Source organism: Urtica dioica, chromosome 11, assembly GCF_054948205.1.
Source record: "Urtica dioica subsp. dioica isolate 48M chromosome 11, U.dioica_male_clone48M_v1_H2, whole genome shotgun sequence".
NCBI lineage: Eukaryota > Viridiplantae > Streptophyta > Magnoliopsida > Rosales > Urticaceae > Urtica > Urtica dioica.
The window spans coordinates 19,903,337-19,918,096 of record NC_142766.1 but is presented as its reverse complement, the minus strand read 5'-3'; the positions used below and the strand labels follow the sequence as shown (position 1 = coordinate 19,918,096).

The following is a 14,760-nucleotide window of genomic DNA, read 5'->3' as shown; positions in this document are numbered from 1 at the left end:
AATTTTCCAAAAAAGGAACATAAATAAAAGTTGAAAAACAAAAATGTCAAAACGCCCATTCGCTTAGAAAGTTAGAAAAGACCACAAATGTAATATATCGAAAATCCAAGGGCAATTGAATCAAAGAACGGAACAAACATTTAATAAAAACATCTATTCACAAATCACAATTAACACAAAGCTTCACGTATCATACTCCTAAAAAAAAGCTCCACATATTCTCTCTCTCTCTCCCTCCCTATCTACACATAAACAAAGGTAAAAAAACCCGCCATTCACAAATTCTCTCCTCTCTCTCTCTCTCTCTCTCTCTCTCTCTCTCTCTCTCTCATGGTGTCGAAAAAGATGGTCTGATTAGGGATTTCCAGTACCAGTTTCTCTTTCTCCTCATCTCTTACTCACTAGATCTCTGAAGATGAGCATGGGAAGCAAATGGAGGAAAGCGAAGCAGGCTCTAGGGCTAAACAGCTGTCTATACATCCCCAAAACTTCCGACGAAAACATCTCTCTCGCTAGCGCCGCCGCCGCCGCTTCTGGCAGGCACTCCGACGTCGTTTCGCAGAATCAGACGACGTCGCTCTCTCCGCCGGACGACCGCGTTCCGACCACGCCGACGCCGTCGTCCTCCGGTCTTAGACTCACCAGAAGCGCAACCAAATCCTCCAAGGTTAGGTTTTTATTCATTTATTTTCTGGTTGGGAATCTGATTCTCTGCGTTTGTTGGTTTTAATTTGCAATATCTTGTGTGTCTTTGGATTATAATTATTATTAGTCTGTTTGGTTGATTCTTATTTAACAAAAAGAAAGTTATTTTATGAATTATTTTTACTTACCACAAATTATCTGCTTAATTTTTGGTTGTTGCTGTGGGTCTGTTCCTGTGGGATAATTTTTAAATTTTTTATTTATGAGAAAATTGGATGAGGAAATAGTAGTGTTAATACCGTTCAACAAATGGGGTTTCTGCTATTTTTTAATGATTTTTTTTTTTTCTGAATTTTTTTATTTATTTATCTATGGGCTGTATTGGTATTGATTGTCACGATGTTTTCAAGCTATGAAAGAGATAAAGATTAAAGTGGGACTAGTCTCTCATGTGGACCATTGTGTCCTTTGGCTTACTTATTCATAAAAAAAAAAAAAGTAAAAACAATTGAACATTGCTTCTGTGCCTTTCCTTTTGAAGGGAAAAGTGTTTTGTTTGGTCAGCACCATTACTCTGCTCTCTCTCTTAATTCATAATCATACATGTATTTATCATTAATGTATCTTCTTTTGATGGTTATTTATTTGGAAATAAAAAAGAAGAAAGAGAAAATTAAATAATTGTGAAGTCATAGAGCAAAGACTTAATCTAAAATTCCATGATTTTCTTTCCCTCATCTTTTGATGAGCTTTGATTTTTTCACCCCTCCCTCTCTCTTTGGTGAAACCCATCATTGTTGAGAGTTGCTTGAATCTTTGATTATTATTATTATTCTTTACTTTTTCAAAAGTCATACCTTTGCATTTGCTTGATCTTTGCTAACTCCCCATTATGTCCTCCATTATAGTTTGACCACCACAACTCTGACTTTCTTTCTTCTTTTTTTCTTTATTTACTTTTGGATTAGGCTTAGCTGTAGCCGTTTCACCAATAGTATAAGCAATGAATTATAAACAATTAAAAATTCTCAAGTCTTCTCGAAATTTGTAAAATTGTGGAGGTGTTAGAAATGTTGCCCTCCAAGTTCATCTTTTTAGGCGTTTTGGCCTGTCCCTCCAGATGAGGCTGCCAAGTGATACAGTGCTTGTCAGCTTATATGCTACAATTTCTTTTTCTTTCTCTCGTTCAAGAACAATTAAATATTAAACTATAATCAATATTATTATTGAAGGCAATCACGTTGTCTCTCCTTTTTAAAGGGGGTTGAATCGGGATGGCATTCCATGATTTGGGAAGATTTTCGAGACGTGTACTTGCTTGAGACTTTTTGAATTAAAGCTGGTTCCTTTGATCTTATTTTTAACCATACTATTTACTGTCTGTACAGAATTATTTCAGTTCTGATGAATTTGCACGCTAAAAAAAAAGAGAGTATTTGAAAGTTCTGGCCTTGAAAACTAGTAATAAGAAATAGATGTGTTGGTCTTTTGTAGCCTGTAGTCGAATAAAGACCCGTGAGATGTTAAGGTTATCAATCCCGTGACTAGCATTTGTGCTGTGAAGTCAAGATGGAAATAGTTCTCGCATTTTGTGTGGCTCTAGTGATTAAGAAAGAAAAGAAAAAAAAAAGGAAGAGATTATGTTGTCTCGTGAACTCTGTGACTCATGTTGGACCGTATATTTGATGATGTCAAAGTTGTGATAAACTCTGTCATGGGTGTTTCTAATATTATGAGTTTTCACTGTACAGAAGACTTGTGCGATATGCCTTGCGACGATGAAACCGGGACAAGGACACGCCATTTTCACGGCGGAGTGCTCTCACTCGTTCCACTTCAACTGCATAACATCGAACGTGAAACACGGAAACCAAATCTGCCCGGTCTGCAGAGCGAAATGGAGAGAGATTCCGTTTCAGAGCCCTTCGTCGAGTCTTTTGGCCGGACCGCCGCGGCTCAACGGAGCCGCGTGGCCACAGGACGACCCGTGGATGACCGTTCTGCGCCGCCTTCCTACGCCTCGCACCGAGTCGACCCGGCAAGTCGCGTCGCTTTACCACGCCTCCGAGCCCGGAATCTTCGACGACGACGAGCTACTCGATCAGCAGCCCGAGATGAACACCACGGCGTTGAACCCGGATGACGGTAATAATATCAACCGTCTTCAAGCCGTCGACGTGAAAACATACCCCGAGGTCTCGGCGGTCCCGAGATCAACCTCTCGCGACGACTTCACCGTGTTGATCCACCTCAAAGCCCCGTTCATCGCCAGGTGCGAAAGCGGAGCCGCGTCGGAGAGCCCTCGCGCGCCGGTGGACCTCGTCACGGTGCTCGACGTGAGTGGAAGCATGGCGGGAACGAAGCTCGCGCTGCTGAAACGGGCGATGGGTTTCGTGGTTCAGAATCTCGGCCCGTCCGATCGCCTCTCCGTCATCGCGTTCTCGTCCACGGCCCGCCGGCTGTTTCCGCTCCGTCGCATGACCGAAGCCGGAAGGCAACAGGCTTTACAGGCCGTGAACTCGTTGATCTCGAACGGAGGAACGAATATCGCCGAGGGGCTAAGGAAAGGCGCGAAAGTGCTCGCCGATCGAAAGTCGAAGAACCCGGTTTGCAGCATCATACTCCTCTCCGACGGGCAAGACACGTACACGGTCTCGGCTCCCGGCGGGGCCCACAACGCCCGCGGAGCGAGCTGCCAGTCGCTCCTCCCCGTCTCGATCCACCGCAGCAACGGGGCGGGGCCGCAGATTCCGGTGCACGCGTTCGGGTTCGGCGCGGACCACGACGCTTCCTCGATGCACTCGATCTCCGAGAACTCGGGCGGGACTTTCTCGTTCATCGAGGCCGAGAGCGTGATTCAGGACGCGTTCGCGCAGTGCATCGGGGGTCTCCTGAGCGTGGTGGTTCAGGAGCTCGAGGTCAGAGTCGAGTCCGTTCACCCGAGCTCGCAGCTTTCTTCGATCAAGGCGGGAAGTTACCCGACGACGACGTCGCCCGGGTCGAGATCGGGGTCAATCAGAGTCGGCGACCTCTACGCCGAAGAGGAAAGGGATTTCCTGGTCACCGTCAACGTCCCCGCCGGAGACGAAACCTCGCTCCTCACCGTGAGGTGCGTGTTCCGCGACCCGATCAACAAAGAAGTGGTCACCCAAGGGATCACCGAGGTGAGGATCGCGAGGCCCGAAGAGGCGTTGGCCAGAGAAGAAGCGGTGTCGATGGAAGTGGACAGGCAGCGGAACCGGGTCCGGGCCGCGGAGGTGATGGCCGAGGCCAAAGCCGCGGCCGAGAGCGGTGAGCTGGCGGGGGCGGTCTCGATCCTCGAGAGCTGTCGGAGGGCGTTATCGGAATCGGTGTCCGCTCGGAACGGAGACCGTCTGTGCGCGGCTCTGTGCGCGGAGCTCAAGGAGATGCAAGACAGGATGGCGAATCGGAGAGTGTACGAAGAGTCCGGGCGGGCGTACGTGCTCTCGGGGCTGAGCTCTCACTCGTGGCAAAGAGCCACCGCGAGAGGCGACTCCACCGACAGCACGAGCCTCGTGCAGAGCTACCAAACGCCGTCCATGGTCGACATGGTCACTCGGTCTCAGACCATGGTCTTTGGAAACCCGTCTCGCCGGAGTCTCCAGCAAGCTCAGTCCTTTCCGGCCAGAGTCAGGCCAAGGTAATCAATAGCAATAAATTTGTTACACATAAAAAAGGGTATTTCTTAGAAACTCTCCTCACCCTATATATATAGATATTAGTGGGATCATTTTGTTTTACTTTTTTCGATTTTGTTTATCATTATGGTGTTTGGGGAAAGTGGAGAAGTGATAACTGAGTTTTTGTTGTTTTGGAAAACCGTTGAGTTGGGGGTATATTTTTATATTTTTCTTCTTGTTTCTGGTACTGTATATGAATAAGAAATTGGAAGGTAAAATATGGGTGATAATAGGGGAGTTTTGGTGCAAAAACAAATGTTCAAAAGGCTTGGAGCTTGGTATCTACAAAAGTGTTATTTCGGATGATGTACATATAGCATTTTATTATTTTGGGGTTTTATTTATTTATTTTTATTTCTTTCATTATGAGAAGAGGGGGTATAGAACTGTAATTGTGGGATAGTTGGTGGTGAATTTTTGTTCACTTTATTATATGTTTATGGCACAATATGCTCCTGATTCTTTCTGCTAATTATCATTTTCAAGTTCAAAGAATATTTTGGGCAGTTTTCTTTCACTCTGTACTGTTTTGTCAAGACTTCAAATTGGCACTTGTTTTTAGACGAAGAAAGTTCATTGTTTCTAAATGAAATTTCTTGAATTGCACTCAACCACGCAACCTTTGACCCCTTTTTTAGCTTTAAAGAAATAGTACTGATATAAGTAATAATCGTCGATGATAATCAAGTCAAGTCGAAGTCTCTCGTATAATGTTATGCAGATTATAACGAATAACGCACGACCTAAACTAAAGTTGTCAAATTGAAAAATAATGGATAGAGTCCACTCCATTTGTGGTAATTTATAGTTTTGCCCTTTGTTTAATTTTGATACTCGTGTCACTTTAACTCTTTTTTGTTTCAACGAGTGGATTTGAGTATCATGGTTTATCAGTGATCGATGACAATATCAATCTCAATCATGATTTGAGTTGAAATGATAAATATGGATACGGATCAGCCTCATAATCTTAAAAGTATCATTCCGAAAAAGCCATTAATTATGCAATTTGTGCTGAAAATAAGTTTCAACTTTCAACCAACCTATCCCAAAACTTCTTTATTTTTTCTCCCCCTTTTTCCCTTGCAATTAACAAATTGTAAAACCAATACATATATTTATTTCAAGAAATGGTTGAATATGTTTTTACTTCTCCATCTCACAAATGAAGCTTTGAACATGTTCAGAGCTGAGTGGTACTTGAAAGAAGCGGCTTAAGTCGGTTACAAATTGCAACATAGTTGACTTCATATCATGCTATAGAATTGCCTAATATTTAACATTTTGCAGTATTACATGAAAGATCATATCATTCTATATATTATTCATAATATAAAATAAAAAATTAACATTTGGTTTAGGGAACATCTAAGCCTTGATTTTGTTTGTTTTGTTTTTTCCTCTTCCAACTCTTTCTAATAAAATATCTTGCAAAACAAGGTTATACTTATACTTATATACTATATAAATAAATAAAATAAATAAATAAAAGGTTATACTTGTATAGTTATAACTTATATACCATCAAGCTAATGAAGATTTTTTTTTTAATAAAAGGTTAGAGAGAGAGAAAGAGGAAAAGTAAAAGGTCAATGGTCATAATCATGAATGATTTAACATTTATTAGAATCATTTCAGAGAAACTCTTGATCCCAGCAGTTTTAATTACAGGCTTTCATAAAAGCAACATGGAAATTAGGGCAATAGTTAAGCCTTTAATAAATCAATGAGATCAGACACGTCAGCAGAGATTTTGATAAATTAAACGGATGATAACATCTATTAGCAAGTTTCACTCCCCAAGACGTGGCCCACTGCTCTCACGTGCCCACTGCCACGTCGCTCTACTCTTTATTAGACCCTAGACCTCTATTTTCTGCCCAACAATTACAGCAATCCTAGGCTGGCCCTCTTACTCTACTAGTTTTTACATTTTGCTCCTCGAAAGTCCAATCTATTAAATCTTGCAAAACTGCCCTGACATCAAAAGATCAAATCTAAACCAATATTTCGATGCAGAACCTAATGTTCACGTCAAGCTGCTGAACCGGCAATACTACAACGGCTATCAATTATTTATTATTTTTTTTTCGAATCGTCGATGTAATAATTCTTAGTAATAAGCAATCACGGATATTATTAACTCTTGCAATGAATGTTCATGTTTTCCATGCTCTGGCGTAAGTAAGGGCTAATTCTGCACTATTCCGTAGCTTGAAGAAGCGGAATATGAATATATTTAAAACTTTATGGGCCAATAAATAAATTTAACTCAACACCATATTCTCTTTGGAATTACAAAGTAAGTGGGACCCACAAAAGAGGAAGGAAAAAAGAAAAGATTAGATGGACCGCCTTGGAAACCAAAGCGGGTCAAGCTTCTCTCTCTCGCTCTGTGTTTAGGACGATAATGGGGATTTTTGCAGAGTGACCCAAAAACTTGTTACTTTTTCTCAGCCGTGAGTGAAAAACCAGGTCTGTAGCTGAATTAAAACTCTTTTTCCCGGTTCTCTCTAGAAGGACAGTCCGTACAAGAGAAATCAGGCATTAACACGAATCCGAAAGTTCCGGCTTGGCTTTTGCGTCCACTAAAATCTGCCATTTCCTTTTTCAGGTACTTCCATTTCCATATTTGCGCATTCACTAATTATAGATACAATTTGAAGCGGATATTACAAATTATTATTATTGTTTATCAACACCAGTTACTGAATAGATTTTATACAAAATGTGAACGAAGTAATTAGCAAATCTTTAATGCACAGTGAGCGTCATTATTTGCGCAAATTACCTATAAAGCCGGCTCAGATTATAATGTATCCAAATTATTATTATTTTTTTTTAATTCTTTCCTTTTGGTATGAATTTGAGGATAATGAATCAGGAGATGTTTTCGGACCAAATAACTAACAACAATAATCAATTACTCATCAGTCATTTCGTAATTAGTATCAATTTTTATTTGTCTGTTCTTAAAAAAACGTGTCGTGAGCGTGACGGGGAATGCCATGTCATAATCATATATCCTATTTTTATTTTTGGTGGGTGTTTTGATCCGACGGCCTCGATCGTCCGATCGAGTACTGCCGACGCAAATTTAATTGGGCCCAGTTGGTGGGCCCTGAGTGATGCAATATTTCAGTAGGCCCAACCCATCACCGACGATAGTATGTGGGGTCCAATGTCCACTCAGCCTTACGTGGCAAGCTTTTGCTCTGATTTACACACTTTGCAATGTCACTTTCCGGAGTTTCCAACGTATATCACCTGTGTGTAATGTCTTTGAAGCGATGTCTTGTAAGTTGTAACTGATAGCCGTTACATCTCATCAATTTACCTCTCATTTTTTATTTTTTATTTTTTATTTTTTATTTTATTTACTTCCTGAAATGAAAAATTAACTAATAATGTATGAGAATAAAACCAAGGTGGATAGAATTTTGTTTGTTACTCTCATTGACAACCACCGTTTTGGACGCACATAAGTTTCTTCTTTTTTTAATCTATGATGATGATTAATAGCGTATATACAAATAATATTGAAATAATACTTTTATCTAGAGTGGAGATTTGATACGGTATGGTTAAGGAGTCGTTTTCAGATTGGCAAAATGCTTATTTTTAAATAGGTGGTTGATAGTCTTGATATAGCACCCATTTTTATTTTTTGCTCTTTTAAATGTCTCCGTGAAGCACATCAATCTTTGTCCTATGTACACTACGCTGTCACGCACGTCGTTGTGAATTTTCCATAAAAGATATTCAACTCTTACTATCACTAACCTTGAGCTATCAACTTCTCTTTGGTCTTAATGGGTTTGGTTTGTTCCGTCTACTTTCTTTCTTCTTCAATACTCCTCTCATCGTGAGATAGCTAAACGGATATTCTTTTGGACTTTGTTAGCCCTCTAATCTCATTTAAGGTGTGTTTTTCACCAGCTTTATAGAGTGTTTTTTTTTTCATGACTTGTAGTTTCATAATTAGGTTGAGTAAGAAGAGAGGTTCATCTTCCAAATCCATTCACTAAATTCATTCATTCAATGAAAGCTCTTCTTGCGTCTTCTAGATGTGACCATTCACTCTCTGTGCTGTGTTGCGTCTCATATGGCCCTAAGTCTTAAATGTTATTGGGCCAGTTCATGTGGCCCAATAGCTTCCTGAAACAGTGACATGATTAGATGTATTAATTTTTATTTTTATTTTTATTTTTATTTTTGCAGCTACATAGACATTATTGCTCTTAATGATTTCCCGGGTTGTGTTCTTCTGATGTAATATGACATTGCTGCATTGAATAACTGTAGTTTTGTGTCAATTTTTGCTTCTTAAGAATGCTTAACTTCAATATATTGTACATTAAAAGTTTTTTAAAAGTTTGTTGGCCAACTAAATAGTTGGTCGTTTATACGTTTCATATTGTAATTATGTATTTTATCTAATGTCCTCAAGAAATTTGGCTATGTATAGATTTTTAGGGTATTTCATTTCATGAGTGGCATCACTTAAGTTTTAAGGAGTAGTTTGGTGGCATTTATGGATAATACGCTTTTGGAGAAAATAATAATAGTATTTTTTTTCTTCTCTTTTAGCCGACACAGACTGGAGTGAAGGGCTTGAAGTAAGAAGGCTCAAAAAATTGTGAAACTTTTGTCCCTAATGAAGGTGATTTCTTGCTCAAAGCTAATGAACTGTGCTTGATTTTTCATTTGTATTCCGAACATGGCTACAAAATGAACACATGACTATAAGTTTACAAAAGGGCTGTGTTGTGATATCAAGGCGGAGATATCAATTGAATTTGTTTTATTTTATTCGGCTGAAATTAACACCGATGATCAGGTTGGATTAGATGAAGTCCCGCGTGGAATATTTCCTTGCTTGTCTCACACTAATCTTCATACTGATTCAGCAAGGTTTTTGTGGTGAGTATTATACAATGTAACAGCGACGACAACTAATTCCATGGTCGCCTTTTGTTCTGGCCGTGTGTAGTTTATTCACAATTTTTTTTTTTTTTTTTTTTTTCACAGACGAAGTTTCTGAAACCAGCGATGTAAAGGACTGGACGTGCAAATGCTCACCTTTGCTTCAAGGAAACCAGAGCTACACAATCGGATCAAACTGTTCAACATCCTGCGATTGCACTCAGGGTATGTTTTTCTTATGCAATTATCTCTATGTTTCTCTTGGATATCAATATATTCAGACATCTTTTGTATTGCCCTATGAATATAGAAATTTATATATATATTATGTGATTTGTAGACGCTGGAAGTGCATGGACATGTAAATGCCCGGCCGAAGGGCTTCCAAAAGTTGCAGCCGATGGGAACTACACCAACTGTTTTTCAGCCTGCAATTGCACTTTCGGTATTTGCCGTTTCAGCTTTCCTCGTTATGTGTCTGAAATAACGGAAATCGAATTCATTTTAAGCTCTTGTTGGATTGTTTCTTATTCTTCTTCGCAGGGTTTCTTGGCGAGGCAGTCTCTTCGAAAAAGAACACTTCGAGCAAAGTCGTTGTGTATATTTTGTTGCTGTGTGTCCTACTCACAACCCTTGCGTTTCTACTCTCGGTCTCGTGCTACTTTTATCAGAAAGAAAAATCCGGTGTTCAACGAACAATGTTCTCGCCGGATAGAGAAACGAGTTTCGCCAGCGATTCCAATTTAATTAGCCGCAAAACTTATTCACCGGCGGAAACTAAAATAATTCTGACTTCTCCCTTGAAACACATCACGGGTTAGTTGAAATTTTGTACCTTTTTTCCGCAAGTAAAACCTTTATTTTATTGTTTTCTTTTTTTTTGGCCTTTCCGGTCGATCTCAGGGTGCTTCCAAAAGAGTTCTTGCCTATTGGGTAGCAAAACAGGAACAATCCGCGGGTCGATCATTCAATTTCCATACTCCGAGTTGCACGAAGCAACTGATAATTTTTCGAATTCGAATCTCATTGGAGTTGGGGGAAGTAGTTTCGTGTATCGCGGTACGCTGAAAGACGGAAAAACGGTGGCGATAAAGCGACTAAAAACTCTTACAGGTCCAGATACAGATATACTGGTTTTGACAGAGGTAACAACTCATCTCGAACTTTACATTATGACAATAATAAAATTAATTACTTTTTTTTCTTCTTCTTCAGATTGAGTTGTTATCTAGACTGAATCACTGTCATGTGGTGCCTCTGCTCGGTTACTGCTGTGAATCCCGTGGGAAACAAGCCGAGAGGTTATTGGTGTTTGAATACATCCCGAATGGTAATCTTCGAGAATGTCTAGATGGAGCGTCGGGGAAGAATATGAATTGGGCGACTCGTGTTGGCATTGCTATTGGAGCCGCGAGGGGTTTGGAGTATCTCCATGAAGCAGCGGCTCCGAGAGTTCTCCATCGAGATGTCAAGTCAACCAACATTCTTCTCGATGAAGAGTGGCGGGCAAAGGTTTGAACAATTTTTCTTTCAAGTCGATTTGTAATAAATTCATGTCATAGGAAGAGCGATGAGAAAACTATAACGTAACTTGTGTTTGAAATGAATTAGATGAGCAGATACGAGCTTATTTGGCATGACATTTGGGTCCCTATTTCTTACAAAGTAGTAAAAGGCAGTCATTCTCCTGACGGATGACATGTTTTTCATCTATAATGTCACGTACGCTCAGTATACATGTAATTATTGCTTTAAAAAAAAAATAGAAATACGCACAAGATTGTTCAAAAAGAAAAAAAATAAAAAAATACAAGTTCATGGAGGAGATTGCCAATAATTGGGGCCAAATATGCAGTCTCGGGGAGTTGCTCGTTTCTTGAACACAAATGCTTGGTTTTTCTACAATGTAATTGTGTAAAGGAAATTTCATTTTGAAGCTTACAAATGTCCGTGTAGATAACCGATCTTGGCATGGCAAAACACGTGAGACCCGATGGTCTCCCAAGCAGTTCGAACTCTCCAGAGAGAATGGAAGGCACGTTTGGCTATTTCGCGCCGGAGTACGCGATAATCGGGCGATCTTCCCTGAAGTCCGACGTCTTCAGCTTCGGGGTTGTTCTTCTCGAGCTCATCACGGGCCGCCCCGCCATCCAAAAACGAAGCGGCCGAGTAGAAGAAAGCCTTGTCATTTGGGTACATTCGCTTGAATCGCCATACATACACGTATAAATTATCTACGAGATACACATTTTTTCGCAACATAACATGAGTCTTGTTTTTTTGCTTTTTGTTGTACTTGTTTCAAGGCAACTCCTCGTTTACAGGACAGCAGGCGAATAATCGCGGAGATTCCCGATCCAAATTTGGACGGGAAATACCCCGAAGAAGAGATGCATATAATGGCCTACTTGGCGAAGGAATGTCTACTATTGGATCCCGAGTCCAGGCCGACGATGGGCGAGGTTGTTCAAATCCTCTCTACCATTGCGCCGGAGAGATCCAGAAGATCAAACCTCTCTGTAAAGTTTTCCCAGGTAAGAAGAAAGAAAAAAAGATTTTTTCTTTTCTTTTAAAAAAGCGATCTAACTTATGCTCGCTCGCTGTAACTGTGCTGTAGAGATCACCCGCTTACGACGCGCCGGAAGCGCCGGATTGCAGCCCTAGTTCGAAACAAGGGCGTGATTGTCCCGAAGACACGGCCGAGCTAAAGCAGGTCGTGTTGTGTTCCGGGAACAACACGACTCAGACTCAGAGCGGGCTCTCGGCAGAGTGTATGGAGAGATTGGTGCTTTTGGCGTCGAAAGCGAGGAGCTGGCGGGCCCAGGACGTTGAAGCCGTCGACTTGACCGAGCCTCGCTTCGAGTCCTTCCAAATGGGAAATCCCGGTCACTTGTAAAACGAGCCCTTGTTTGTTTGTCATACATTTTTTTTTATTTATTGAATCACACCAGGAGAGAAACACACTATTGTGGTCCACTTACTAAAGTTGTTGATCTTGTTTTTGCTTGAGATAAAAAAAAAAGGGAGGGTTAGTGATGATATATTGAACAGTACTGTTGGATCTTTCTTAGTTGCTACATGTACATACACAGACAGACACACGTTATAGCGTTATAGAAATTCACAAGGTTCATATATTTTCATATTCTTGGATTAGCGTAGACGACATATAATATGGTATCAAACGACACAGAATGGAAAAGACTTGAGTTTGGTATAACAAAACTTCAACCAAATAGTCTTTCGGCTCTATCTAGCTACGAGGTCTGAGATGAGATCTTGACTCTCTTATCTAGCTACTACTCGACAACTAATAATCTCACTCTCATATATATGTAATGTATGCAATGCATGCATGCATATAAATGTGTGTGAATGTGTTAAAAGAGTTGCAGTGTTGAATGGTAGATAAGATATAAAATAAATGGAGTACATGTAACGCAATCTAATTACTTATATAAGCGAGGCAAGACCAACAATCTCTTCCTACAAACAGAAAAATTAATCACCTATAAAAAAAGATTAATTTTATTTTGAAATCCTGAAAAATATGGATCCACATTCGCCGCCAACCGAACCGCTCCTCCCTCCAGCTCCCCATCCCGGAGGCTTGATGGAATCATGGTGAACATCTCTCTCTTTTTCTTTGTTTTTAAGTGTAATAATAACGTTTTTTTTTAATATTTAGTGAAACTAAATTTGAATTGATTTTGTTTTAATTTTGTAAATATGCAGTTGGTGGTTTTTATGTTGCTGTGGTGTCTTCAGAAGCTGTTGTCCTCCATTGTTTGAGCCTGTGCCTCCCCCTCCCTAATAATAATCTCACCTTCTTGTTTCAATTTTCTTGATTTTCATAATGATACATTTTAATCTGATTGTTGTACCTAGCAGTAATTTTTTTTTAATTTTTATTTTATTTTATAGAATAACAGCATTTACTCAGCGATGTTTTATTTTCCATGGACACCGATAGGTATATGTCTACTTGTAAGTTGTAACAATAACTCTACAATTATTTGCGTCTGCACGTCGTACGATACTTATGGATTACCTGATAATATAATAACAAAATAATCTATTGGTTTTTATAGCCAGACATAGACATTTATTTATTTGTTTGATGTAAAAATAAAAGATTTAGACAATAATTTTTTTTTTAACATGATGTCTTACGTTCAGTTTGGACTTTGGAGAGAAATTGTACTGATAAAATTGAATCAATAAAATAAAGCTACAACCACTAAATATATTAATTAATATCTGATCATATAAGAGATTGACAAGAAGTACTTGAATAATTTTCTTGTATTTAAGAAGAATTTTCAGATCAATGGCGAGGACTTATAATCGAACTAAATAAAGATTTTTCTTTTGTAATCAAACAGTTTAAAGATCAAGACCTTCAAATTGGATCCACTTCTACTCAACAAATACGCGTTTAGGGAAAACAAAACAAAAAAAATCCCCCAATTGGTAGTTGGAGAAGCGACAAATCTCTACACTTCTCACTGCAAACTCCCAAACCAAAAAAATTGTCGAAGAATCTTTGGACGTACAAATAAGATTTTCTTAGATGTTTTTTTACACCAAAATGTGATTTTTTTTTTCTTTCCAAAACTAGTGTAATTTTATGACGAAACTCGTCCTAAAATGGTGTTAGTTTCAAGGTTCGCAATCCCGCGGATTCCGTACGGGTTCCGGTCGGGATCCCCTGAACCGGAGGGGACCGGGACGGAACGCACATAAACCGGTCCCGTGAACCAAACCCGGTCGAATCCCGGGTAAACCGGGCGGATCCCCCCAGACCGGGTCTCGTTTTGGTTATAAATAATTTGCCCCTAATTCGCGAAACCCTTATCTTCCGAGGAACAAATTTGCGCGTCCCGTCCCGACCGGATCCCGTCGACTCTCTTCGTGTTTTGCTCAAATCCCGGCCAAATCCCGTGAAACCCTTCGAGTCCGTCCTTCGTCCCGCCGGATCCCGTCCTGGAGAGGCCGATTTTGTCCAAATCCCGGGGAACCGAGAGGTACACCCGAGTTCTTCAACTTTTGGGAATTTTTTTCAATTTTTAGTTATGAATTGTTGATTATTGTGATTATTGTCATGATGAAGTTGAAATTAGTGATTATTGGCATGATGAAGTTGAAATAATAGTGTTGATTACAATTAATTTGATGATTATTATAGAATTTTAATTAATTCCGAGATTAAAATGTTGAATCGAATTGATTATTGTTATGATTAAGTTGAATTACTTGAAGTGTTGATTAAAATGAATTTGATAATTATTGTAATGGTTATATTGAATTGAAATTAATTTGATGATTGTTATGGTGATTTGTGAATATGTGGAATTGAAATGATTATGATTATGAAGTATGGCGTCCGACCCGGCATACAAGTATTGCGAGCCCGTCGAAGGACGACCGAATGCAAGCAAATGCAAATTTTGCGGGTACATCATTAGCGGTGGTGGAATCACTCGTG

At 39.8% G+C, this 14,760-nt stretch overlaps 2 protein-coding genes across 2 annotated transcripts; both read left to right on the top strand.

The window, feature by feature from the left end:
- Positions 1-329: 329 nt before the first annotated feature.
- LOC149382118 (Zinc finger (C3HC4-type RING finger) family protein) lies at positions 330-4,857 on the top strand. The gene is made up of 2 exons (XM_089630306.1): positions 330-667; positions 2,397-4,857. The coding sequence occupies exons 1-2, from the start codon at positions 416-418 to the stop codon at positions 4,308-4,310; spliced, it is 2,166 nt and encodes a 721-aa protein (XP_089486432.1). The 5' UTR covers positions 330-415; the 3' UTR covers positions 4,311-4,857.
- Positions 4,858-6,710: 1,853 nt separating this feature from the next.
- On the top strand, positions 6,711-12,405 carry NCRK (Protein kinase superfamily protein). Its single transcript, XM_089630385.1, has 11 exons — positions 6,711-6,960; positions 8,937-9,009; positions 9,197-9,269; positions 9,378-9,497; positions 9,613-9,717; positions 9,816-10,088; positions 10,176-10,417; positions 10,488-10,784; positions 11,229-11,465; positions 11,579-11,806; positions 11,890-12,405. Exons 2-11 carry the CDS (start codon positions 9,004-9,006, stop codon positions 12,166-12,168), a joined length of 1,860 nt encoding a protein of 619 aa, XP_089486511.1. The 5' UTR covers positions 6,711-6,960; positions 8,937-9,003; the 3' UTR covers positions 12,169-12,405.
- Positions 12,406-14,760: the final 2,355 nt, after the last annotated feature.

Excerpts from the sequence above, each read along its gene's own strand:
- LOC149382118 (XM_089630306.1), top strand. The coding sequence starts at position 416 with ATGAGCATGGGAAGCAAATGGAGGAAAGCGAAGCAGGCTCTAGGGCTA. Across the intron at positions 668-2,396 it reads GCGCAACCAAATCCTCCAAG|AAGACTTGTGCGATATGCCT; the intron begins GTTAGGTTTTTA and ends TTCACTGTACAG.
- NCRK (XM_089630385.1), top strand. Across the intron at positions 9,498-9,612 it reads ATCCTGCGATTGCACTCAGG|ACGCTGGAAGTGCATGGACA; the intron begins GTATGTTTTTCT and ends TGTGATTTGTAG. Across the intron at positions 11,807-11,889 it reads TCTCTGTAAAGTTTTCCCAG|AGATCACCCGCTTACGACGC; the intron begins GTAAGAAGAAAG and ends ACTGTGCTGTAG.